The 26,372-nt window shown below is 40.0% G+C and overlaps 1 protein-coding gene across 3 annotated transcripts in view; it reads right to left on the bottom strand.

Moving 5' to 3' along the window:
- LOC100664503 (contactin-associated protein-like 3) overlaps nucleotides 1-26,372 on the bottom strand; it is a 361,706-nt gene that overhangs the window by 131,343 nt on the left and 203,991 nt on the right. For all 3 annotated transcript variants that reach the window (XM_064291046.1, XM_064291044.1, XM_064291045.1), the window contains one exon: nucleotides 18,194-18,365. In XM_064291046.1, coding sequence (XP_064147116.1) covers nucleotides 18,194-18,365 — 172 coding nt within the window. The remainder of the gene's footprint in view (nucleotides 1-18,193; nucleotides 18,366-26,372) is intronic.

The following is a 26,372-nucleotide window of genomic DNA, read 5'->3' as shown; positions in this document are numbered from 1 at the left end:
CCAAGTTTGTAAGGAAGAAGTTAAACTCTTCCTATTTGCTGATGATATGATCCTACACATAGAAAACTCTACAAGAAAACTACTGGAACTAACAGAAAGGTTCAGCAGAGTAGCGGGATATAAGATAAACATAAAAAATCAATTGGATTCCTATGCATCAATAAAGAGAACTATGAAAAGGAGATCAGTAAAACACTACCATTTATAACAGCCCCTGAAAAACTAAAATACTTAGGAATAAATCTACCCAGGGATGTAAAAGGCCTATACAAAGAAAACTACAACACTACTGCAAGAAACCAAACAAGACCTACATAAATGGAAAAACATACACATTCATGGATAGGCAGACTCAACATTGTGAAAATATCAATTCTACCAAAAGCAATCTACAAATACAATGCAATCCCAACCCAAATACCAACAGCATTCTTCAAACAGAAGGAAAAACTAATCATTAACTTCATATGGAAAGGAAAAAGTCCCCGGATAAGTAAAGCACTATTGAAGAAGAATAAAGCAGCAGGACTGGTACCTGACCTTAGAATCTACTACACCGCTATGGTAGTCAGAACACCTGGTACTGGGACAACAACAGACACATTGACCAACGGAACAGAACTAAGAGCCCAGATGTAAACCCATCACCTGCGCTCACCTGATAACAAAGTCCCAAAGCCCATCAAAAGGGGAAAAGAGTCTTTTTAACAAATGGTGCTGGCAAAACCGAATGTCCAAAAGCAAGAAAATGGAACAGGACCCATACTTCACACCATACACAAAATCTAATTCACAATGAATCAATGACTTAAATATAAAACCAGAAATGATAAAGGTCCTAGAAGAAAAAACAGGGTCTACACTAGAGGCGCTAATACAAGGTATTAACAGGATAACCCAGTGCTTTCGAGTCGATTTCGATTCATTGCGACCCTATAGGACAGAGTAGAACTGCCCCATAGAATTTCCAAGGAGCGCCTGGCAGATTCGAACTGCTGACCCTTTGGTTAGCAGCTGTAGCACTTAACCACTACACCACCAGGGTAATTAACAATACACAAATACCAGAAGATAAGCTAGATAACCCGGGTCTTCTAAAAATTAAACGCTCATCAAAAGACTTCACCAAAAGAGTAAAAAGAGAACCTACAGACTGGGAAAAACTTCTGGCTGTGACAAATCTGACAAAAGCCTAATCTTTAAAATCTACAGGAAAACTCAACACCTCTACATCAAAAAGACAAATAATCCATTAAAAAATGGTCAAAGGATATGAACAGACACCTCACAAAAGAAGACATTCAGGTGGCTAACAGACACATGAGGAAATGCTCATGATCACTAGCCACTAGAGAAATGCAAATCAAAACCACCAGGAGATACCATCTCACCCCAACATTACTGGCATGATCAAAAAAATCAGAAAACAAGAAATTCTGGAGAGGCTGTGGGGAGACTGGAACTCTTATGCACTGTTGGTGGGAATGCAAAATGGTAAATCATTTTGAAAAAGGATCTGGCACTTCCTAAAAAAGCTAGAATTAGAAATACCATATGATCCAGCAATTCCACTCCTAGGAATATATCCTAGAAGTAAGAGTCATCACATGAATAGACATATGAAAACCTGTGTTCGTTGCAGCATTATTCACAATAGCAAAAAGACGGAAACAATCTAGGTGTCCATCAACAGAAGAATGGATAAACAAACTATGGTACACACACACAATGGAACACTATGCAATGATAAAGAACAATGATGAAATTGTGAAGCATCCTACAACATGGATGAATCTGGAGGGCATTATGCTGAGTGAAATAAGTCAAACTCATAAAAACGTTTACACAAAAAAAAGAAAAAAATCTTTGATGGTTACGAGGGAGGGGAGGAGTGGGAGGGAGAAACACTGAGTAGACAATAGGTAAGTGATAACTTTGGTGAAGGGTAAGACAGTACACAATACTGGGGACACCAGCACAACTTGTCCAAGGTAAGATCATTGAGCTCCATAGATACAACCATACTCCCTGAGGAATTGTTACTGGGCTGAGGGCTGTGGGGATCATGGTCTCGGAGAACATCTAGCTCAACTGGCATAACATAGCTTATAAAGAAAATGTTCTACATTCTACTTTGGTGAGTAGCATCTGGGGTCTTAAAAGCCTGTGTGTGGCCATCTAAGATACTCTAAGGTCTCATCCCATCTGGAGCAAAGGAAAAAGAAGGAAACCAAATACACAAGGGGAAGATTATTCCAAAGTACTAATAGACCACAACTACCACAGCGTCTACCAGACTGAGTCCAGCACTACTAGATGGTGCCTGGTTACCCACCGCTGACTGCTCTGACAGGGATCACAGTAGAGGTTCCCGGACAGAGCTGGAGAAAAAATGTAGAACAAAATTGTAACTCACAGAAAAAATAAAACAACAACAGTACAGACTTATTCACCTGACAGAGACTGTTGAAAGCATGGCCCCCAGGCACCCTTATAGCTCAGTAATGAAGTAAATCTTGAGCTTCACCCTTCAGCCAAATATTAGACAGACCAATAAAACAAAACAAAACTAAATGGGCACACCAGGCACTGAAGCTCAATGAATCCCTGAAACTGTTGCCCTGAGACAATCTTTAAACATCAAACCTAACATATTCCCTGAAGTGATCAACAGTTTAGCTTTACTAATAAAAAAGGTCTGCCCTGTGCATTACGCTTATTTTTTTTAAATAATTTTTATTGTGCTTTAAGTGAAAGTTTACAAATTAAGTAAGTCTGTCACATATAAGCTTATATACACCTTACTCCATACTCCCACTTACTCTCCCCCTAATGAGTCAGCCCGCTCCCTCCTTCCAGTCTCTCCTTTGGTGACGATTTTGCCAGTTTCTAACCCTCTCTACTCTCCTATCTCCCCCTCCAGACAGGAGATGCCAACACAGTCTCAAGTGTCCACCTGATACAAGTAGCTCACTCTTCATCAGCATCTCTCTCCAACCCATTGTCCAGTCCTTTCCATGTCTGATGAGTTGTCTTCGGGAATGGTTCCTGTCCTGGGCCAACAGAAGGTTCGGTGACCATGACCACCGGGATTCCTCTAGTCTCAGTCAGACCATTAGGTCTGATCTTTCTATGAGAATGTGGGCTCTGCATCCCACTGTTCTCCTGCTCCCTCAGGGGTTCTCTGTTGTGTCAGGGAGCTCATCGGTTGCGGCCAGGCACCATCTAGTTCTTCTGGTCCCAGGATGATGTAGGTCTCTGGTTCATGTGGCCCTTTCTGTCTCTTGGGCTCATAGTTATCATGTGAACATGGTGTTCTTCATTCTCCTTTGATCCAGGTGGGTTGAGTCAAATTGATGCATCTTAGATGGCCACTTGTTAGCATTTATGACCCCAGATGCCACATTTCAAAGTGGGATGCAGAATGTTTTCATAACAGAATTATTTTGCCAATTGACTTAGAAGTCCCCTTAAGCCATAGTCCCCAAACCCCCGCCCTAGCTCCGCTGACCTTTGAAGCATTCAGTTTATCCCGGAAACTTCTTTGCTTTTGGTCCAGTCCAGTTGAGCTGACCTTCCACGTATTGAGTATTGTCCTTCCCTTCACCTAAAGTAGTTCTTATCTACTAACTAATCAGTAAATAACCCTCTCCCACCCTCCCTCCCTCCCCACCTTGTAACCACAAAAGAATGTGTTCTTCTCAGTTTATACTATTTCACAAGATCTTATACAATATTTGTCCTTTTGCCTCTGACGAACTTCACTCAGCATAATGCCTTCCAGGTTCCTCCATGTTATGAAATCTTTCACAGATTCGTCACTATTCTTTATCTATGCATATTATTCCATTGTGTGAATACACCACAATTTATTTAACCATTCATCCATGGATGGACACCTTGATTGCTTCCAGGTTTTTGCTATTGTAAACAGAGCTGCAATAAACATGGGTGTGCATATATCTGTTCCTGTAAAGGCTCTTATTTCTCTAGGGTATATTCTGAGGGGTGGGATTTCTGGGTTGTATGGTAGTTCTAACTTTTTAAGAAAACGCCAGATAGATTTCCAAAGTGGTTGTACCATTTTACATTCCCACCAGCAGTGTATAAGAGTTCCAATCTCTCCGCAGCCTCTCCAACATTTATTATTTTGTGTTTTTTGGATTCATGCCAGCCTTGTTGGAGTGAGATGGAATCTCATCGTAGTTTTAATTTGCATTTCTCTAATGGCTAATGATCGAGAGCATTTTCTCATGTATCTGTTAGCTGCCTGAATATCTTCTTTAGTGAAGTGCATGTTCACATTCTTTGCCCACTTTTTGATTGGGTTTGTCTTTTTGTCGTTGAGTTTAACAGAATCATATAGATTTTAGAGATCAGGTGCTGGTCAGAGATGTCATAGCTGAAAATTCTTTCACAATCTGTAGGTGGTCTTTTTGCTCTTTTGGTGAAGTCTTTAGATGAGCATAGGTGTTTGATTTTTAGGAGCTCCCAGTTCTCTGGTTTCTCTTCGTCATTTTTGGTAATGCTTTGTATTCTGTTTATGCCTTGTATTAGGGCTCCTAACGTTGACTCTACTTTTTCTTCCATGATCTTTATCGTTTTAGTCTTTATGTTTAGGTCTTTGATCCACTTGGAGTTAGTTTTTGTGCATGGTGTGAGGTATGAGTCCTGTTTCATTTTTTTTGCAAATGGATATCCAGTTATGCCAGCACCATTTGTTAAAAAGACTATCTTTTCCCCATTTAACTGACACTGGGCCTTTGTCAAATATCAGCTGCTCATATGTGGATGCATTTATATCTGGGTTCTCAATTCTGTTCCATTGGTCTATGTGCCTGTTGTTGTACCAGTACCAGGCTCTTTTGACTACTGTGGCTGTATAATAGGTTCTAAAATCAGGTACAGTGAGGCCTCCCACTTTCTTCTTCTTTTTCAGTAATGCTTTACTTATCCGGGGCTTCTTTCCCTTCCATATGAAGTTGGTGATTTATTTCTCCATCCCATTAAAAAATGTCATCGGAATTTGGATCGGAAGTGCATTGTATGTATAGATGGCTTTTGGTAGAATACAAATTTTTACCATGTTAAGTCTTCCTATCCATGAGCAAGGTATGTTTTTCCACTTATGTAGGTCCTTTTTAGTTTCTTGCACTAGTACTTTGTAGTTTTCTTTGTATAGGTCTTTTACATCTTTGGTAAGATTTCTTCCTAAGTATTTTATCTTCTTGGGGGCTACTGTGAATGGTATTGATTTGGTGATTTCCTCTTCGATGTTCTTTTTGTTGATGTAGAGGAATCCAAGTGATTTTTGTATGTTTATCTTAGAACCCGAGACTCTGCCAAACTCTTCTATTAGTTTCAGTAGTTTTCTGGAGGATTCATCAGGGTTTTCTGTGTATAAGATCATGTCATCTGCAAATAGAGATAATTTTACTTACTCCTTGCCAATCCCGATGCCCTTTATTTGTCTCGCCTAATTGCTCTGGCTAGGACCTCTAGGACAATGTTGAATAAGAGCAGTGTTAAAGGACATCCTTATCTGGTTCCCGTTCTCAAGGGAAATGCTTTCAGGCTCTCTCCATTTAGAGTGATATTGGCTGTTGGCTTTGTATAAAGTATAGATGCCCTTTATTATGTTGAGGAATTTTCCTTCAATTCCTATTTTGGTGAGAGTTTTTATCATGAATGGGTGTTGAACTTTGTCAAATGCCTTTTCTGCATCAATTGATAAGATAATGTGGTTTTTGTCTTTTGTTTTATTTATATGGTGGATTACATTAATGGTTTTTCTAATATTAAACCAGCCTGGCATAACTGGTATAAATCCCACTTGGCTGTGTTGGATTATTTTTTTTGATATGTTGTTGAATTCTATTGACTAGAATTTTGTTGAGGATTTTTGCATCTATGTTCATGAGGGATATAGGTCTGTAATTTTCTTTTTTTATCATGTCTTCACTTGGTTTTGGTATCAGGGATATGGTGGCTTCATAAAATGAGTTAGGTAGTATTGCATCATTTTCTATGCTTTGAAATACCTTTAGTAGTAGTGGTGTTAACTCTTCTCTGAAATTTTTGTAGAATTCTGAAGTAAAGCCGTCTGGGCCAGGGTTTTTTTTGTTGGGAGTTTTTTGATTACCTTTTCAATCTCTTTTTTTGTTATGGGTCTATTAGTTGTTCTACTTCTAATTGTGTTAGTTTAGGTAGGTGGTGTTCTTCTAGGAATTCATCCATTTCTTCTAGGTTTGCAAATTTGTTAGAGTACAATTTTTTGTAATAATCTGATATGATTCTTTTAATTTCTGTTGGGTCTGTTGTGATGTGGCCCATCTCGTTTCTTATTCGGGTTATTTGTTTCCTTTCCTGTATTTCTTTAGTCAGTCTGGCCAATGGTTTATCAATTTTGTTAATTTTTTCAAAGAACCAGCTTTTGGCTTTGTTAATTTTTTCAATTGTTTTTCTGTTCTCTAATTCATTTCCTTCAGCTCTAAATTTTATTATTTGTTTTCTTCTGGTGCCTGATGGATTCTTTTGTTGCTCACTTTCTATTTGTTCAAGTTGTAAGGACAGTTCTCTGATTTTGGCTCTTTCTTCTTTTTGTATGTGTGCATTTATTGATATAAATTGCTTTTGCTGTGTCCCAGAGGTTTTGATAGGAAATGTTTTCATTCTCATTGCATTCTATGAATTTCTTTATTCTCTCCTTAATGTCTTCTATAATCCAGTCTTTTTTGAGCAAGGTATTGTTCAGTTTCCAAGTATTTGATTTCTTTTCCCTGGTTTTTCTGTTATTGATTTCCACTTTTATGGCCTTGTGGTCTGAGAAGATGGTTTGTAATATTTCGATGTTTTGGATTCTGCAAAGGTTTGTTTTATGACCTAATATGTGGTCTATTCAAGGGAATGTTCCATGTGCACGAGAAAAAGAAAAGTATACTTTGCTGCAGTTGGGTGGAGTGTTCTGTGTAAGTCTATAACGTCAAGTTGGTTGATTGTAGCAATTAGGTCTTCCTTGTCTCTATTGAGCTTCTTACTGGAAGTCCTCTCCTTCTCCGAAAACGTGGTGTTGAAGTCTCCTACTACAATTGCGGAGGTGTCTATCTCACTTTTCAGTTCTGTTAAAGTTTGTTTTATGTATCTTGCAGCCCTGTCACTGGGTGCATAAATATTTAATATGGTTATATCTTCCTGGTCTATTGTCCCTTTAATCATTATGTAGTGTTCTTCTTTATCCTTTGTGGTGGATTTAACTTTAAACACTATTTTGTCTGAAATTAATATTGCTACTCCTCCTCTTTTTTGCTTGTTGTTTGCTTGATATATTTTTTTCCATCCTTTGAGTTTTAGTTTTTTTGTGTTTCTAAGTCTAAGGTGTGTCTCTTGTAGGCAGCATAGAGACGGTTCTTGTTTCTTTATCCAGTCTAAGACTCTCTGTCTCTTTATTGGTACATTTAGTCCATTTACATTCAGTGTAATTATAGATAGGTGTGTGTTTAGTGCTGTCATTTTGATGCCTTTTTATGTGTGTTGTTGACAATTTCACTTTTCCACTTACTTTTTTGTGCTGAGACATTTTTCTTTGTAAATTGTGTGTTCCTCATTTTCATAGTATTTGACTTTATGTTTGCTGAGTCGTTATGTTCTTCTTGGTTTTTATTTTGAGTTATGGAGTTGTTATACCTCTTTGTGGTTACCTTAATATTTACCCCTATTTTTCTAAGTAAAAACCTAACTTATATTGTCCTATATTGCCTTGTTTCCCTCTCCATATGGCAGTTCTATGCCTCCTGTATTTAGTCCCTCTTTTTGATTATTGTGATCTTTTACATATTGACTTTAGTGATTCTCTGTTTTGAGCGTTTTTTTCTTTTTAAAATTAATCTTAATTTGTTTTTGTGATTTCCCTATTGGAGTTGATATCAGGATGTTCTGTTCTGTGACCTTGTGTTGTGCTGGTATCTGATATTATTGGTTATCTGGCCAAACAATTTCCTTTAGTATTTCTTATAGCTTTGGTTTGGTTTTTGCAAATTCTCTAAGCTTGTGTTTATCTGTAAATATCTTAATTTCGCCTTCATATTTGAGAGAGAGTTTTGCTGGATATATGATCCTTGGTTGGCAGTTTTTCTCCTTCAGTGCTCTGTATATGTCATCCCATTGCCTTCTTGACTGCATGGTTTCTGCTGAGTAGTCTGAACTTATTCTTATTGATTCTCCCTTGAAGGAAACCTTTCTTTTCTCCCTGGCTGCTTTTAAAAGTTTCTCTTTATCTTTGGTTTTGGAAAGTTTGATGATAATATGTCTTGGTGATTTTCTTTTTGGATCAATCTTATATGGGGTTCGATGAGCATCTTGGATAGATATCCTTTCGTCTTTCATGATGTCAGGAACGTTTTCTGCCAACAGATCTTCAACTATTCTCTCTGTATTTTCTGTTATCCCTCCCTGTTCTGGGATTCCAATCACACGCAAGTTATTCTTCTTGATAGAGTCCCACACGATTCTTAGTGTTTCTTCATTTTTTAAATTCTTTTATCTGATTTTTTCAGCTCTATTGGTGTCAATTCCTTTGTCCTCCAGATCCCCCACCCTGCATTCCAATTGCTTGATTCTGCTCCTCTGACTTCCTATTGAGTTGTCTAATTCTGTAATTTTACTGTTAATCTTTTGCATTTCTGAATGCTGTCTCTCTATGGATTCTTGCAGCTCATTAATTTCTCCACTATGTTCTTGAATAATCTTTTTGATTTCTTCAACTGCTTTATCAGTGTGTTCCTTGGCTTTTTCTGTAGATTGCCTTGTTTCTTTTCTGAGGTCATCCCTGATGTCTTGAAGCATTCTGTAAATTAGTTTTTTATATTCTGCATCTGGCAATTCCAGGATCGTATCTTCATTTGGGAAAGATTTTGATTCTTTAGTTTGGGGAGTTGTAGAAGCAATCATGGTCTGCTTCTTTATGTGGTTTGATATCGACTGCTGTCTCCAAGCCATCTCTAAGATATTGTAGTGATTTATTCTATATTTGCTCACTGAGTCTTATCTTGTTTTGTTTTCTTTCAATATACGTAGATGGGCTACTAGATTGTGCTGTCTTGATTGTTGTAGCCCTTGAATCACTTATGTCCTATTACCAGCTGGTTTGGCCTGTTACCAGATATATAAGCCTAAGAGTCCATTCACTATTCTTGAGTAGAATCTGATTTTGGGTCATTAAGTGTGTGGTGCAGACTGTCACCTATCCACCTAGAAAGGTAGTGGTGATAGTTGTGTGCACCAGATTCTAGTAGCAGCTGGAGTTCACACTCCAGGGGGGGCAGGATGCTGACAGGCTTCCCCCAAGTGCCAGTGAGGTAGGTGTGTCTCTATTCCTAAAGCACTTTGGTGCGTGGGCTCTGCAGCTGTACCTTAGGCCCCCAATGCAAGTACCTCTACAGATTGGTAGATGTCACCCTCCTTAGACCCCTAAGGCAGGAGGCTAGGTGGTCTGGGGGGAGCTTCAGCCCTCAGTTCCCTGTTGTGGGTCAGTGAGGGCTCTGTTGAATACTCAGAGATATCAGACCTGGGAAACTTGTCTTTCCAGTAATCCACTAAAACAATTACAGTCAGATCCCTATCAGAATTGCTTCTGCATTATAATAGCCACCTTGTTGCCTGTAGGGATGAAAGCCCAAGACTGTGGATCACATATGTTTGGCTGGAGCTGGTTCTGTATTTTTAGTCCAATTAGGGAAGTATTTTTGGCCCCTGGGTTTTTTGTAGCTGCTTCTCTCAAGCCAGGAGAATGGGTTAGGAAATGACCCCCCCAAAAAAAGAAAAACCACAGCGCAGTTCACTCTCTGGCTCAGGAAATTCCAACGTTAATGAAGCCACCTGGGAAGGGGAGGGGAGGTTTCAGATAAATAGGAGAGGGTAGCACCCTGGAATATACACAAAGTTACTTATCTTGCTTGGGATGACTGTTTTATCTGAGATTCCCAAGGGGCGCCTCGACTGTGTGCACTGGCTGGGTAGAGATTGCCCCCGAGAGTCAGGCCTGCGTCCCGCGCTTGCGCTGTCTCAGAAGCCGTGGTTTGTTCCTCCCCTCCCAGTCCAAAGCCCAGCGCCAAGGTTCCCTGCCGCACTCCCAGCTGCAAAACCAGTCACTGTCTCCGGGTGACTTCTCCTCCTGTCAGCCACGTCGCTGCGCTCCCTGCGTGCACTGGCTGGGCTTCCCCCGAGGTCACTTCTGGGGGCTAGGGCTGCGTCTCGTGTTTGCACCATCTCAGGATGCCGTGCTCAGCTCTCCTGTGAGCAGTCCAAAGCCCAACGCCAAGGTTTCCTGACTGGGACGCTCACTCCAGGCTCCGAAAACAGTCGCTGCTTCCCCATGGTTGTTCGTTCTCAGTCTCTGTCACTCACGTCAACTCTTCAGATCTGTGTTTGATGGTCAGGGTTTGTAGATTGTCATGTATGTGATCGATTCACTTGTTTTTCCAAGTCTTTGTTGCAAGAGGAATCCAAGGTAGCTTCACCTAGTCAGCCATCTTGGCCCCGCCTCACTTGATGCTTTTTTAAGAACTATCTTTATGGGCTCAAGCTGACAATAGTAACTTCAAAGATTAGACAAACTAGGGGGCAGTGAGTTTATTTTAATGAGGGAAGAACAACTCAGAAAAGGAAGGTGAAAATGCTTACACAACTCGAAGAATATAATCAATGTCACTAAATTGTCCATGTAGAAACTCTTGAATTGTTGTAAGTTCCGCTGTATATATTCTCAACAACAACAAAATAAAAATTAAAAAAAAAAAGATTTTGTTTAGGAGTCTTCTCAGCTGTATATCCAAGTTCATCACTTATAAGTTCTAGTTTCCTTAAAACATTCACACATAATTCAAACAAATTTTTTACAACTTTATAATAAGGATTATCTTTTTTCCAGTATCCGATAACATGCGTGTTTACTATCTCCTTTTAAAGCTTCACCAGAAGCACACTTAACATCCATATTATGTTCGTGGCAACGTAAACTTTACTCACAGCTCTCAATTCTTTCTGAATCCTCATTAAATCACCTTTTATGTCCATAATTCTACCAACAATTTCTTCAAGGCAATTTAGACTCTTATTATCAAGTACATCAAAACCCTTCCAGCCTCTATCCATTACTCAATTCCAAAGCTCCTTCTACATTTTTAGGTATTTCTTACAGCAGTATCCCACTTCTTGGTGGCAAATTACATTTTACTTTCCTAGTGTCACCATAACAAAAATACCACATGTGGGTGACTTTAAAGAACAAAAATTTATTGCCTCACAGTTTTTTTAAGATAAAAGTCCAAATTCAGGTCATCAGCAGACTATGCTCTTTCTCTGTGGGCTCCAGGGTAAGGTCCTGTGTTGTCCCATTCAATTTTGTTAGCCCTGGATATTTCTTGGCATTTCTTAGCTTGTAGATAGATTGTCATATGGTGTCTTCACCCTGTGTGTGACTCTCTATTTTTGTTTTTACATTTTATAAGACACCACTGAGAAGGAATTAGGTTTAGGACCCACTCTACACTGGTAGGAAACCCCTGGTGGTATAGTGCTTAAGAGCTACAGCTGCTAACCAAAAGGTTAGCAGTTTGAATCCACCAGGCGCTCCTTGGGAACTGTATGGGCAGTTCTACTCTGTTCTGTAGGGTCACTATGAGTTGGAATTGACTCAACAGCAACGGGGGTTTTCTATACTGGTAGCACTGTGGTTGAGAATTCTGCTGCTTATCAAAAGGTTGGCAGTTCAAATCCACCAGCCGCTTTTTGGAAACCTTACAGGTGGTTTTACTTTGTTCTATAGGATCGCTATGAGTTGGAATTAACTTGATGGCAACGGGTTTTTGGTTTTCTAAACTGGTACAACAATCAATAACACAGGCACTCAGCACTCTTGCTCTGCTTATACCCAGATGATGTGGGCTCAGTCTGCACCAAAACAAGTACAATTTCCATGGAAAAGGGGAGGGGCAGAGTCAAGAGGTTTGGTTATTAAACTTTAAGTTTAAGTCTTGAGGATCACAGAAGTAAAGAATCTTAGTTAAGAAGAACATCTACTTGAATCTCCATCTCCAAGCATGGATCTCTTTTTTACTCATGGTTGTGAGATGTTGATCCTTCTTCTAATTTATCTAGGCCACAAGGGGAGGAGAGTATGGCTCCTGCACACTCTGCATGAGTCAGGAGTTAAGAAAGATGTTGACCAAGGAGAGCTGATATGAGGAGTAAAATCAGGATTGGGAAAATTTTTAACACCTAGACATCTGAAAACTGTTAAGAACACAGAGGCTTTAGCCTGTAAGAGAGCTGATTCAGGTAGTTAGCATAACTATTCACCAAATACTTAGAGGGCTATGGTGTGGAGGGTAGACTTATTCATTATAGCAACAAAGACAAACTCAGACTAATGAGTAGAAATCTGTTGTTGTGACAGATGAGCACTGGCAAACTGTTTGGTGAACTGGCAAGAGCCTTGTAGCCTAGAAGAAGGATGATCTTCTTACAGCCATGAGTGAAAAAGAGATCCACGCTTGGAGATGGAGATTCAAGTAGATGTTCTTTTTAAGATTCTTTACTTCTGTGATCCTCAAGACTTAAACTTAAAGTTTAATAACCAAACCTCTTGACTCTGCCCCTCCAGAACTGTGCTTCTCCTCCATCACCATTCCATTGAGTGATACCACCCTTTATTCAGTTGTCCAAGCCAGAACCGGGGTATCATCCTTGACACCTCCATCTCCATCATCCCACAGTCATGCAGTGAATCCGTTTATCATTTTGCTTACCAAATATAAATTATCCACACTTTTCTACTCTCTAGTTCAGGCCATCATCATTGCTCACATGGGTAACAGTAGTAACCTCTTAACTGGCTTCCTAGCCTCCAATCACACACGCCCTTTCCCTCTTTGCAGACTGCACCCAAGTCATCTTCCACCTGTGATCAGAGTCTTTCTCAAATACAAAGGGAGAATGTGACGTCCTAGCTTCAAGCCCTTCAGTGATTTCTCACAGAACCATAGGTTAATGTTCAGATTTCTAGTTGGTCACCAGGCCTCCACAGTGTAGCCATGGCCCACCTAGGCAGCCAGCCCATCGTAGGCTTCCTTCAGTTCCTCAAATGGGGTAGACTCATCACCGCACCTTGGGTATGGGCACAAGGCTGTTACCTCCACTGGAGGGGCCTTTCCTCTCTCAGGTGACTAACTTACACTTTTAGCTTTTATCCCTGTTTAGACAGTTTCTCCTCCCTGACAGTCGAGCTCTGCCTCAATGCAAATTAGCTGCCTCTTTGACATATCCCCAGAACCCCAACAGCTTCTGTTGTTGCTGGGTGCCATGGAACGGATTCCAACTCACAGTGACCCCATATGACAGAGTAGAACTGCCCCATAGGATTTTCTAGGCTGTAATCTTTACGGAAGCAGATCACCAAATCTTTCTCCTTCAGAGGCACTGGGTGGGTTTGAACCACCAACATTTTGGTTAGCAGCAGAGCACATAACCATTGTACCACCAGGCTATTTACTTCAGGCTATTTACTATTCTATAGCAGGGATCCGCAAACTTTTTCTGTAAAGGGCAAGATAGTAAATATTTTAGGCTTTGAGGGTCATAAGGTCTCTGTTATAACTGTTCGACCGTGCCACTGTAACAACAAAAGCCATAGACATTGCAAAATAAATGAGCATAGCTATGTCCTTTACAAAAACAAGCAGCAGACCATTAGCTTATGGGCTGTAGTTTGCCAACCCCTGTGATGCTAAATGAAGAAGTCCTGGTGGCACAGTGGTTAAGCACTTGGCTGCTAACTGAAAGGTTGGCAGCTCAAACCCACCATTGGCTCTGCAGGAGAAAAGACCTGGCGATCTGCTCCCATAAAGATTATAGCCCAGGAAACATTGTACCCCGTCCTATAGGGTCGCTATGAGTCAGAATTGACTAGATGGCACACAGCAACAACAACAATATGATGCTAAACAGGTTTCAGCAGAGCTTCTGGACTGACACGGACTAGGAAGAACGGCTTGGCAATCTACTTCCAAAAATCAGCCAATGAAAGTTCTGTGAAATATAATGGTCTAATCCTGTTGCTCATGGGTCACACTGAGGGAGGGGCCAACTTGACAGCAACTAACAGTATCACCATCAAGTCTATAGCAAAAGCACAGCGTATTTAAGGAGGTGGTGTTCAAATTCTGTTCTGCCGAATTCCTGGAGCTGAAGGGGTAGCTCGACCTGGGCAGGCCCCATTCCTTATACCATGTATCAGAGCAAAGTAACTTCTTGCTTTTCTTGTTGACACACTGGAACTCCCTAAAATTTCACTTGAATAGATTCCACACGTTTAAAAGATTGAAAACGACTGCTTTATTACAAAAATAAAGAATACTATATTTTACCTAAATATGTTGGGATAAGATTTTTTTTTTAATAAATTCACTATTTCCTATTTTAAAAAAAGCAAAAGATATAGCGTACATTGCATTTGGCATAGAAAATTCACACTGAGCCACAGGCTATGGGGAAGAAAGAGGAGGGAATCATGGCCTGCTCAGCACAGTCCATGCGTGTAGGCTGTGGCTATGGCTCCTCTCCTTGCAATGTGCCAGACAGTATCTGCATCAGCTCAAAAGGGACTATGGAACCTTAGTTACCTAGAGTCCAAATCCTAATGTTCAAAACCCAATTGGTGTAATGCACACTCTCCTCACCACTACGCCCTTCCCAAAGCCTGTGCCCCAAAGGTATAAAACACCATTTTGAGCCACCAAAAGACAGAGCCATGGTGTGGACGCATCACTGCATGTTTTGGAAATGTTTCTATGTTCCTATTGGATTTCATATATTTTTTTAAATCTGTAGCATCGTTTGAATGCCATTATGTATCCTGAAATAGTAATTCCTCTACCCGATGAGTAGATGTTATAAAACCATTTGCATTTTAATAATAAATCTCGGCTCCACCACAGCCAGTGTTGCCTGGCTCTGGGCAGGCAGTGCAGTGTACCGGAAGGGCATTGGGTAGCGTGCACAGGGCGCTGCAGAGAGCCTGGGGTGTGGGCTTTGGTTTTGCTCCCTTCTTAGGTGGATCTACTTCATCGTTCATTGCCAACTCAGTTAGTAGGTACAGCCTCAAGGGTTGAGGGAAAATGAGTATTTTTCAACTCAACGGCATTGGGTAGTGGGTTTTTAGTGGAAAATGAGGTAAGACGTGTTTTTAGATGTCAAAAGATCTATCCAACCATAAAATATTGTAGTCACTATATCGGCCATCTAAGTGCTGAGAATTATTTTTACACTGACTTACAGAGTTGCCATTAACCTGAAATTTGCTGAAAGAAGACAACTTAATATCCTAGATGTGTCCACAGACTGGTACATACTTCTGAGAATTCTTCTTAAGTGTGATATGGAAAAAATAGTTCTACATTAGTGTATACATATACAAACATGCATACATGTGTGTATATATGTCTATATACATATATACATGTGTGTTTTTTATATGTGTGTGTGTGTGTGTGTGTGTGTGTACGTGTGGACTTGGCTACTAACCAAAAGGTTTGAGCAGTTTGAGCCCACCCAGAGGCACACTGAAGAAAGGCCTAAGGATCTACTTCTATAAAATTAGTCATTGAAAACCCTATGGAGTGCAGTTCTACCCTGACACACATGGGGTCACCATGAATCAGAGCTGATTCAACAGCAACTGGCTTGGTTTGTTTTTTTGGTACAGACACACACACACCTACCTACCTCCTACCTACCTCCATACATATATATATGTATGTATATATGTGCACCTGGTGGATTCGAACTGCCAACCTTTTGGTTAGTGCCCAAAGGCTTAACCACTATGCCACCAGGGTTTCCATATATATTGGAAACCCTGGTGGCGTAGTGGTTAAGTGCTATGGCTACTAACCAAAAGGTCAGCAGTTCCAATGCACTAGGCACTCCTTGGAAACTCTATGGGGCATTTCTACTCTGTCCTACAGGGTTGCTATGAGTTAAAATCAACTCAACAGCAACAGGTGTTTTTTATTTTATTTTTTTTCATGCCCTGGTGGCACAGTGGTTAAAGTGATCAACTGCTAACCAAAAGGTAAGCAGTTTGAAACCACCAGTGGCTCTGTGGGAGTGTGGCAATCTGCTTCCACTGAGATTTACAGCCTTGAAAACCCTATGGGGTTGCTATGAGTTGGCAGTGACTCCACAGCATGGGTTTGATTTGTATATATATAGGCTAAAAGGGCAATATGGATTCCTTAAGTAAGAGAAATCTTGTGATTCTATAATAATTTTTAAAGGAAATTCTCATGGTACTAAAACAACTTCTTGCGAGCTTCATAACTGAACTGACAACTCATGTCACTACCAGTGAGCTGTGGCCTCTGGCCCTCCCAGCCCACTAAAGGAGATTCCTCATGGAGGGCTTCACCTGTCTCTGTGAGCCAACACTTCTAAGCCCCCTCCAGATATCAAGACTCAGGGCTGCAGAACTGGCTGCTATTAAAACACACAGACCACGTCATTATTTCTATGCCCCCCAAAATTTATCTGTACCCATTGCTGTCGAGTTGATTCCAACTCACAGTGACCCTACAGGACAGAGTAGATCTGCCCTATAGAGTTTCCAAGGAGTGCCTGGTGGATTCGAACTGCTGTCCCTTTGGTTATTAGCCGTAGCTCTTAACCAGTACAGCACCAGGGTTTCCCCCCAAAATTTAGTGTCTGAAAATCAGGATTGGTTAAATTCTTTGAATTCTTTTATTTTCTTCATACAAATGAATGGGATGAGCATGTGAGTAAATTATTCTGCAATAAAGAAATCAAATTCTTATGAGTGAATATGTCACGTAATGAGAATTCTGGTCTTCTAATCCATGACTAGGAAACCCTGGTGGGTCCAAATTCAGGGCACTGGCTCCAGGAGAAGGTTTTCTCTCTCTGCCAGCTCTGGAGGAAGGTCCTTGTCCTCAATCCTCCCCTGGTCAAGGAGCTTCTCTTCGCAGAGACCCCGTGTCCAAAAGACGCGCTCTGTTCCTGGTGCTGCTTTCTTGATGGTATGAGGTCCCCAACTCTCTGCTTGCTTTCCTTTCCTTTTATCTCGATAAGAGGCCACACCCCATGGAAAATTCTTTTACACTGGATCAGGGATATGGCCTGAGCAAGGGTGTTACACCCTACCCTAATCCTCTTTAACCACAGGCAGAGATTATGATTTATAGTACATAGGAAAATCACAAAATGGAGGACAACTGCACATGGCCTAACCAAGTTGACACATATTTTGGGGGGACACAATTCAATCCATTGCACTGTTAAATTTAGAACAGACTTAATCCACAAAGTATTCTATAAAGTGTGAAATTTTAAGAAGTTCACCACGTACAGATGTGTGAGCATTTAGAGAATTTGTTCATTTGTTCAACATAAATGTATCGTGTACCTATTACACGGAAGGCACCCAGTTAGGCATACTGTGTCGAGAAATTGTTTTTAATCTCTTACAGCTAAGCCATCTCTCCTTTCTAGCCAAAATAACCAAAAGTTAGATAGCGTGACTAGCAAGATAACTTGAATAAAGTTGCAGTGTTTAAAAATTTTGCACGCCTCATCTTCCGCAGTGAGCTGGTACTGTGTTAAGTACTGTGGTAACTGGGTTCTCTCACTGGTTATTGGGCTTACACGATCAGTAATCCTCAAAACCTCAACCTTTCTCAAAGGAAGAGTTATTTTCCATTATCCCTGCAGATCAGGAAGTGTGGGGTGAATCCAGCTGACCATATATGACTGATTTCTGGCCCTTAATCATCAATTATCTTTTTAGAATATTTTAATCTGTTTCGTTCAGTGATATATTTATAAAAAATATTTATAGCAAAAAAAAAATTATACCTGCCAATAATTATAGCAGCATCAATAATACTCTAAAGAATTGAGTAGCTTTAGAGGCATACAAAAAGGAAATTCCTGACTCTGTCTTCTAAGAAAGTATTATCTAAAGAGGCAATTGTTTAAAACTGAAAATGTCATTTTCTTATTTTCAATGTAAATATGAAATAGATAAGAGGAAGAGAGAAGAAGAATGTGCTCTGTCCATTCGTTTTTAATCCACGATCAAAACAACGAAAACAGTCACGTCAAAATGACAAAGGATCGCTCTTACCTGTCTGCGATGCCGCAGGAGTCTATCTGCAGGTCACGGAAACTCCCTAGCGCCCCCTGCTGTACGGAGATGAGATCCACGGCTTTATCGCCAATGGAGAGGAGCCTCAGGCAGCCCTGAAATCCCAGCAGGGGCCACTCACATCCAGAGCCAGAACTGTTGTCAGGACAGCCTGAGTGGACGGTATACACAAGAGGATAACAACAATCATGACAAAATCAACACAAATATCGCATGGTATTTATTATATGAACGACAGCTCTTCCCCTGTTATGGAAACCTCTGGATTAGACTTCTTAAACCATTTGGGAGGGTCATATTACTCAAGGATTGGGGGCTAGAGGAGCAAGAACAAAACTTGTTGGTATTAACAGAACATAAAAATAACAACTGGGGTCAGGCTTATGAAAAGATGAGGGGAAGGTACAATGCAAAATCCTCAAACTAGAGTTACTGCACATTTAATTTAAGCAAAGCTTGATTTTTTTTGGAAAGTGCACATAAGAAATACAGGCAGTCCCTGAGTTACAAACCTCTGACTTACATACAACCCACAGTTATGACCCCACCCCTAGAAAGCCAATTATATTACATGATTCGCAATAACAAACGGGCTCTACTTTGCGACACGCATCAAATTATTATTATTACTGTACTATTATGTTAAAGATGGTTTAGTGTTTTTTATGCTAGAAAGATACGTTAGTGGTTAAGAGCTACAGCTGCTAACCAAAAGGTTGGCAGTTAGAATGGATCAGGAGCTCCTTGCAAGCCCCATGGGGCAGTTCTACTCTGTCCTATAGGGTCGCTATGAGTTGGAATCAACTGGACGGCAACGGTTTGGTTTTTTTGGTTAAGACAAACATTTGACTGACTTTAGACACGAACCGTATCTAACTGTTCTAATTTATGTACAAATTTGACACAAAGACTTAAGAACGAAACTCATTCGTAATCTGGGCTATGCTGCTATGTAAGTAAGATAAACTATCACATAAAAGGTATGTGATAGTAGGATAAGAAAAAAATTACAGGCATGTCAAATTTACGTAAAAGCAACAAACCAGCAGCCGTGGAGTTGATTCTGACTCACGGCAAACCTGTGCGCGTCAGAATAAACTGTGTTCCATAGGGCTTTCAAATGGCTTATTTTTCAGAAGTAGATCTCCAGGCTTTTCTTCTGAGGCACCTCTGGTAGGACTTGACCCACGAACTTTTTGGTTAGTAGCCCAGCACTTAATTGTCTGCACCACCAGGGACTCCATACTATATTTAACCGAAACCAAACCCAACCCCTTGCCCTTGAGTCAATTCCAACTCAACAGCAACCCTATTCTATTTAGGACTTGATAAACTTAAAATATTTGGAAAATACATTTAAATTTAAAATTAATCTGGATGCTCTCCATTCATCTAAAATTATGTCAAATATCTACTTTGCATGTATGTGTGTGTGTGCATGGGTATAAAAAAAAAAGACAAATATAAGACTTGGACTAAGCAATCTAAGGACAATCTGTATTTACTTTTCTAATAATATTTACTTAAGGCCTTTAGTCAAATATCTTTCAACATTATTTTTCAATATTAACATCTTGCATGTATCTCAAAACGATATGGGCATAGCAAATAACGGAGAGAAATTAGCATCATAGAATATTCCATGAAAAAAAGAAACGGACATTTGATTATTTTCGAAAATAAGGGTTAAATTTTAAAAGTCCTACTGCAGCCATTAACTGGTTTGCTGTAAATGACAAACCACGATGTCTACGTAGTTGTTTTATTTTATCCCCCTGGGCTTCCCAAGAAGACAATGCTGTTATGACAATTATGAGCAAGAACACAGTTTTTAGCTTAGTGTGGTAAGTATACAAGTAAACAGGAAAAAAACATCGGCCACGTCAACAGTCTTTATATGCACAGTTCAGTGACATTAACTATGTTCATCATGTTGCCTAACCATCACCGTTACCCCTTCCCAAACTTTTCTACCCCTCCTAAGAGAAGCTCGGAGTCCCCTAAGCACGGAGTGCCTTATCCCCCTGCCACCCACCTCCCCTGGAACCACTAATCAACTTTGGTCTCTATACACGTGCCTATTCTAGCTATATGATTCCACTTATACGAAGGACATGACTTTGAATTCAAAATCGAAGCAAGGTCGGGTCCAGAACCACATGCTTTGCCTCATGTTGGACCCGCAGGGACTTACTTAGCTGTTCTCGCACTGTCTGTGGAGTTAGTTTCTAAACTAATCACTCGTTCTTAGATTCGCATACTGCAAGATCAGCAATGCAAAAGAGGAAAGTGAAAGTTAGGGAAAGGATGCAGGCACTGTAAAATGTTTTTGTATAGGGCACTCTGTTTGGGGCCCAGAAACGACACCCCCTCACATACAGCCGTCCTTCAGGACTGAGGCTGAGGTCCTCCCCAGGAATTGCCTTGACTCTCATAGAAGGCTATGCTCCCTGAGCAGCCAGCATCCACTGATGCAATGGAGTGGTACAGTGGCCTAGACCCATTGCCTCAACTGGAACATCCTTGAAGGGCAACCCTGCTTCCAAGCCTCCTGCGGGAGCTGCTGAGCCTCTGCTACAACCACATTGCAGCTCAGCTTCTCCCTCTGTTCATCCCGGCTGCCCTCTCAACCTTAGATGGTTGTTCACAACAATGTGGCTGTTGTTAGCTGCTATCTAGTGAGCCCATACCTCATGGAAACTCCACAAACACCAAGATCAGACAGCTGTGATCCACAGGGTTTTCACTGGCTGATTTTCAGAAGTAGATCACCAGGCCTTTGTTCCTAGTCCATCTTAGTCTGGAAGCTCCACTGAAACCTGTTCAGCATCATAGCAACATGCAAACCACCAATGACAGGCGGGTGGTGGCTATACATGAGGTGCACTGGCTGAGAACTGAACCAAGGTCTCCTACATGGAAAGAGTGAGTCCTACCACTGAATCACCCCTACCTTCATTCATGCTAACACTCCCTAGTAAACCACCTGCGTGTAACTCTCCCATGCAACCTAAAATAAACTTACAAGGCACTTATTTGATAGTATACTTTATTTTCATATGTAAACACAAAAGGGGTATATGATTTTCACTCATTAATATTGCTTTAATTCCCAAAATTTGGAATTTTATTTTGTCTTTGCCTTATACGGAAACTCTGGTGGCACAGTAGTTACGTGCTACGGCTGTTAACCAAAAGGTTGGCAGTTTGAATCCACCAGCAGCTCCCTGGAAACTCTATGGGGCAGTTCTACTCTGTCCTATAGGGTCACTATGAGTCAGAATCGGCTCGATGGCACCAGGTTTGGTTTTGCTTTATAAGATTATGCTTCATTTGTATCATTTCTAGAAGAACTGTTTTCTTTTCACATTGATATAATGGCTTAATTATTCATTTTTTGCTTTGCATTTGCTAATCATTTAATACCAAAGAATTCTTTTATTATGTTAACATTTATAGCTTGGGGTTTCATAAGGTTCTCATTTTTTAAATCAAATTGAATATATAATTTTATAAGCTAAAGCTTTTACCCATTGTACTAATGTGATTTTCATCCATCTCTCTTTGCCCTTTTGTTTTCAAATCACTGATGCACCTTTAAAGAACAGGAAATGAAGACCCAACCTCTTCTCATTCCTGCATAATGTTTGCTAGTTTTCCACTTAAGAATTTTCATAACATGCACATGTTTATTTTTACTTTTCTCTCAATGATTGGGTCTTTAATGTTTATATTCCTGACAAATACATTTCAAAACAAGCCATGGCTTGCACCATGTCTAAAACCATTGTTGGGTACGCATTGAAACCTCATTAATTAACCAAAAAGAGACTCTGACATTTCAAATTAATGTTACAGCATAAAGAATACTTCAGATCTGAAGCTGTCCTTTATCATTTTCCTATTTTATGTGATAGTGTACACAGTTCTGTTGGTAAAGAAATTCCTGAAAAGTTGGATATATTTAAAAGAAACTTGGTTTATTTTTACAAGTGTCTTCTATATACAGCCCTTGCTAAGAAACTAGGATAAGGAATGAGGGACATGAGGTCAATATATACATTTGTGGAACAGATACCTTTCTGCCTGTTGTTGTCAGCTGCTGTGAAGTCAGCCCCGATCATGGCAGCTCCACAACTCCATAGCACAATAGAATAAAATGCTGCCTGGTCCTGAGTCCTCTACACAATCAGTTTAGGATCGGGCCATTGTGAGTTATAGCGTTTTCGCTGGCTGCTCTGATGAGAATCAGCTTTGGGCTGATCCTGGTCATTATCTCCCCTGAAGCTAGGTTCTGATGCTGCTACTATTACTACTCCTATTTTACACCAAGTTATTTCAAACTACATCAAAATAAAATGAATTATCTATTTCTGTCAGAAACAAACTAAACCAAACCAGTAGCTACAAAGAAAATATTCTTACAGTGAAATTTTAAGAAAGGAACAGGTCAAAACACAAAGTGCTTCACTCCCTAGTAGTTACGGGATCGAGTTCAAGAAGCAAGGGACACTAAGATCCAAGAAAAGGTCAAGCCAAGTTAGTTTCCTTTGTCCATGTAGAAAAACCACCCAAAGTCCAATGGTAAACACAGACTCATTCGTTAATGACCTCACTGGAGGTGAAAAGTGTAAGTGGGAAAGTCAATATATACTGCTAAGTTAATGAAACATCCCCATTATTATTGAGGGTCCAGCAAGGTTAAATACCTCAAAGGATGACAAAAAGTGTCACTTTATGTCATTGTCCTGGAAATGAGTTCTCAGGGTGAGACTTCATTATCACGTTATCATAGGTTCCCTGGCCTAGAAAAGTTTCACACAAAGAGACTCTGGGAATTCTGACCATAATTTAGTATTCCCCAACTCTGTGGCATGAGTATGCTATTGAATAGTGCAAAGGTTCCATACAAGTGAATTTAAAAGAGTTTGCCTTTCAGCTACCCTCAAAAAAACCAGTTGCCATCAAGTTGGTCCCAATTCATGGTAACCCTTGTGTGTCAGAGCAGAACTGCAACTCCACGGGATTTTCAGTGGCTGATTTGTTGGAAATAGATCGCCATGTCTTTTCTGAGGCACCTTCGGGTGGACTCAAACCTCCAACAATTAACTTGCTCAGCTGCTAACTGAAAGGTTGGCAGTTTGAGTCCACCCAGAGGCTCAACAACAGCTAGCAACAACACAAGCTACTCTTGGGGTTGGGTAAAACAACCCTGACACTGAAGTTTCTGGCGTGGAAGCTGCCATTCAAAATGAAGCTGAGCCGTCCCACTTTATACAGAATAGAGCTGCTAAGTCTAATGACTGCGGAGACCGTCAGGGTTCGGAAAGGAAGCCTTTACCTAGGCACTGCACCTGTGGTTATAACAAATCTATGGAAATTGTTACACCCTCCTTTTTTGAGTTTCCTTGAATCAAAATAATATCACCCTTTTATTTAACATCAGTAAATTAGTGTATTTTGTTTTTGTTTGTTTTTGCCTTGTGAAGGCATTACTTTAGCTCTTTTGCAAGTAAATTTTCATTTTATTGGAAACATAAATAAATATGGATTTCTGATCGCTACAAAGCTCCATAAAGCACACTGCACTTGCTTTTTTTCTATAATATTGAGCAGTGTTGGTATGTCTTTCATAGATTTCTAAGAGTTTGCAGGTACATCTTACATGGTTCTCACAAATCTCATGAAAAGGGAGAGCAGATATAACTCCCTCAATTTGGGAAGGGGAGATGAACTGCAAATCAAAGACATTTGGGACCTTGTTCAACGTCAAACAGCCACTCAGTGACATCACTGACTCTGGAATACTGATTACCATTTTTTTTTTAATTGTTTTCCTTTCACTTTTAATATTGTACGTACTTTTTTTTTCTCTAGGAAAAAAGGGTGCGGTCTTATTGGCATGAGATGTAGCTGACTACGTTAGTTTCAATCAGTGGGTGAAACTCCACTGTAGGAGTCAATATGGTATTTCCAGCTATGCAAACAGAGGTCATTCTAACTGTAGACATTAGTTACGAACAAGGTGCTGGAATTTCTAGTTCTCACACTATTTTTGCCACTCAGTGCCAGTGTACAATTACAAGAGGAAAAGCAGTAATGAAAAAGTGTCATCGTGCTCTCTCCTGCAGTGTTTCAACTCTAATTTCACTCATCATTGGGATGCTACTTCTCACAAAAATACTTGAGAAAGACCTATTATGCCTTTTTCAATGCACTATGCAAGAGCTCGGATACGGACTACTGCTCTCTGGGGCACTGTCGTAGGTATTAGTGGGAACCAAAGTTGGGGTCTGTGTGCAAAACCGATGTGACCATTATCCTTGTACGTTCACTCAACCCAACAACTGACGCCTGCTGGGGAAACCACAGGCCACGGCATATGATAATATTCAAGGCTGAATACGGACGATTCAAATTAGAACTCTCAGTTTAGTAGTTTGTACATGAGAAGATTTTAAAAATCACTGGCAAAATGATTTTTAGGAACTGTGCAAGAATATTTAAAGCAGCATTTTTTTTATAATACCAAAAAGGGAAAAAAATTAGCACAGCTAAAATGCCTATCAATGGGCAGTGGAATAGATAAGTAAAACATCGTATAATATACATTAAAAACCATACATCAGTGAAAATTATTTAACTTTAGCTATCATAGCCACATGGCTAAATCTCAAAAACTAAAGTGGAATTAAAACAAAAAAACTAAGTCACAGAAGAATACATACAGTATTATCCTATTTAAAAAGTTTATGCAAGACAGCACAAAACAATATATTGTTTATAGTTACCTTCATAAATGGTATATTTATAAAGAAAAACAATAGAAAAACTAATTAAAAATATAAGATAATATTTACTTGCAAGACTGAGAGCCTGGGGGGGCAAATGGAGCTTGAAAGGCTTTGTAGTGTTTAAATTTAGCAAACTGGGGGGCGAGCCCACATATTATCCTTTTAAGAAATTTTAATAATATTTTTTAAATGTGCACAGTAACAACTGATTCATATCACGTAGGTCTATAAGTAGTTTTGGAAACTACGCTAAGACAGCTTTGAGTTGCACATTCAGAACATGCAGAATGTTAAAACACGAAAGATGATGCTATGATTTGAAGAATATTTTTCTCCAGTGAATTTGATTTTGTACCATTAAACAATATAGCAGGGATTTTTCTCCTAACCCCTTTAGCACTTCAAAATATTTTACCTTTTAAATTATAGCTCCTCGATAAAATTTTTATTTCACTTTGAAGGAATTTATTCCTGTGCAGAGCTATAAAATCCATCTTAGGTGGCAGAGGTTTAAGAAATGACCTGGGTCAGAAATACACAATTTTTAGGTAACAAGGAAAGCAAGCAATTGGCTCTTTTAACGTTGTTGGCACTGTTTCCCCCTCACTGCTTTGGGGGCTTGAAAGATTAAACAACCTGATTCATGGTTTGTGTTTTTACTGTGAATTCTTAGAGAGGATTTTATACTTTCTTGTTGGGCTATTAAGCTACCTCCACCATAATACCAAATTCATTTTAGAAAGAAACAACTATAAAATGCAAAACAGGAATAATATAAAGGAGGTCTTCAAACCGAGTCTAGTAAATAAATCTTACTACTGACAGATCTAAGCGTCTAGCCGCAAAAGATTTTTCAGTTGAGTGCTCCAGGGTTGGAGGTGCATTTCCTGCCCTGGCTGAAAGGATCCCAGTGGACTCAGAGAAAGAAAGATTCACTAAGCAGGGAAATGCTCCATTTATTATAGCAGGGGAAATGGTCCGGCATTGTCTCAGTAAAATGCATCACTAAGCAATGAGTCTACTACCTGTCTGTAAGTTTGTCGTACTGTGGTGGCTTACATGTTGCAATGATACTGGAAGCTATGCCACCAGTATTTCAAATACCAGCAGGGTCACCCATGGGAACGAGTTTCAGCAGAGCTTCCAGATTAAGACAGATTGGGTAGAAAGGTTTGGATATCTACTTCAGAAAAATTAGCTAGTGAAAACCTTACGGATCACAACAGAGTATCTTCCAGCAGAATCTATGGTCTGAAGATTATTCCCCTTGATTGGAAACCCCTTGAAACCAAACCCGCTGCTGTTGAGTCACTTCTGATTCATAGTGACCCTACAGAACAGAGTAGAACTGCCCCATAGAGTAT

The sequence above is a fragment of the Loxodonta africana genome, chromosome 9 (assembly GCF_030014295.1).
Source record: "Loxodonta africana isolate mLoxAfr1 chromosome 9, mLoxAfr1.hap2, whole genome shotgun sequence".
Taxonomy (NCBI): domain Eukaryota; kingdom Metazoa; phylum Chordata; class Mammalia; order Proboscidea; family Elephantidae; genus Loxodonta; species Loxodonta africana.
Note: the sequence above shows the minus strand (reverse complement) of the source record. Positions and strands in the feature narration are given on the sequence as shown.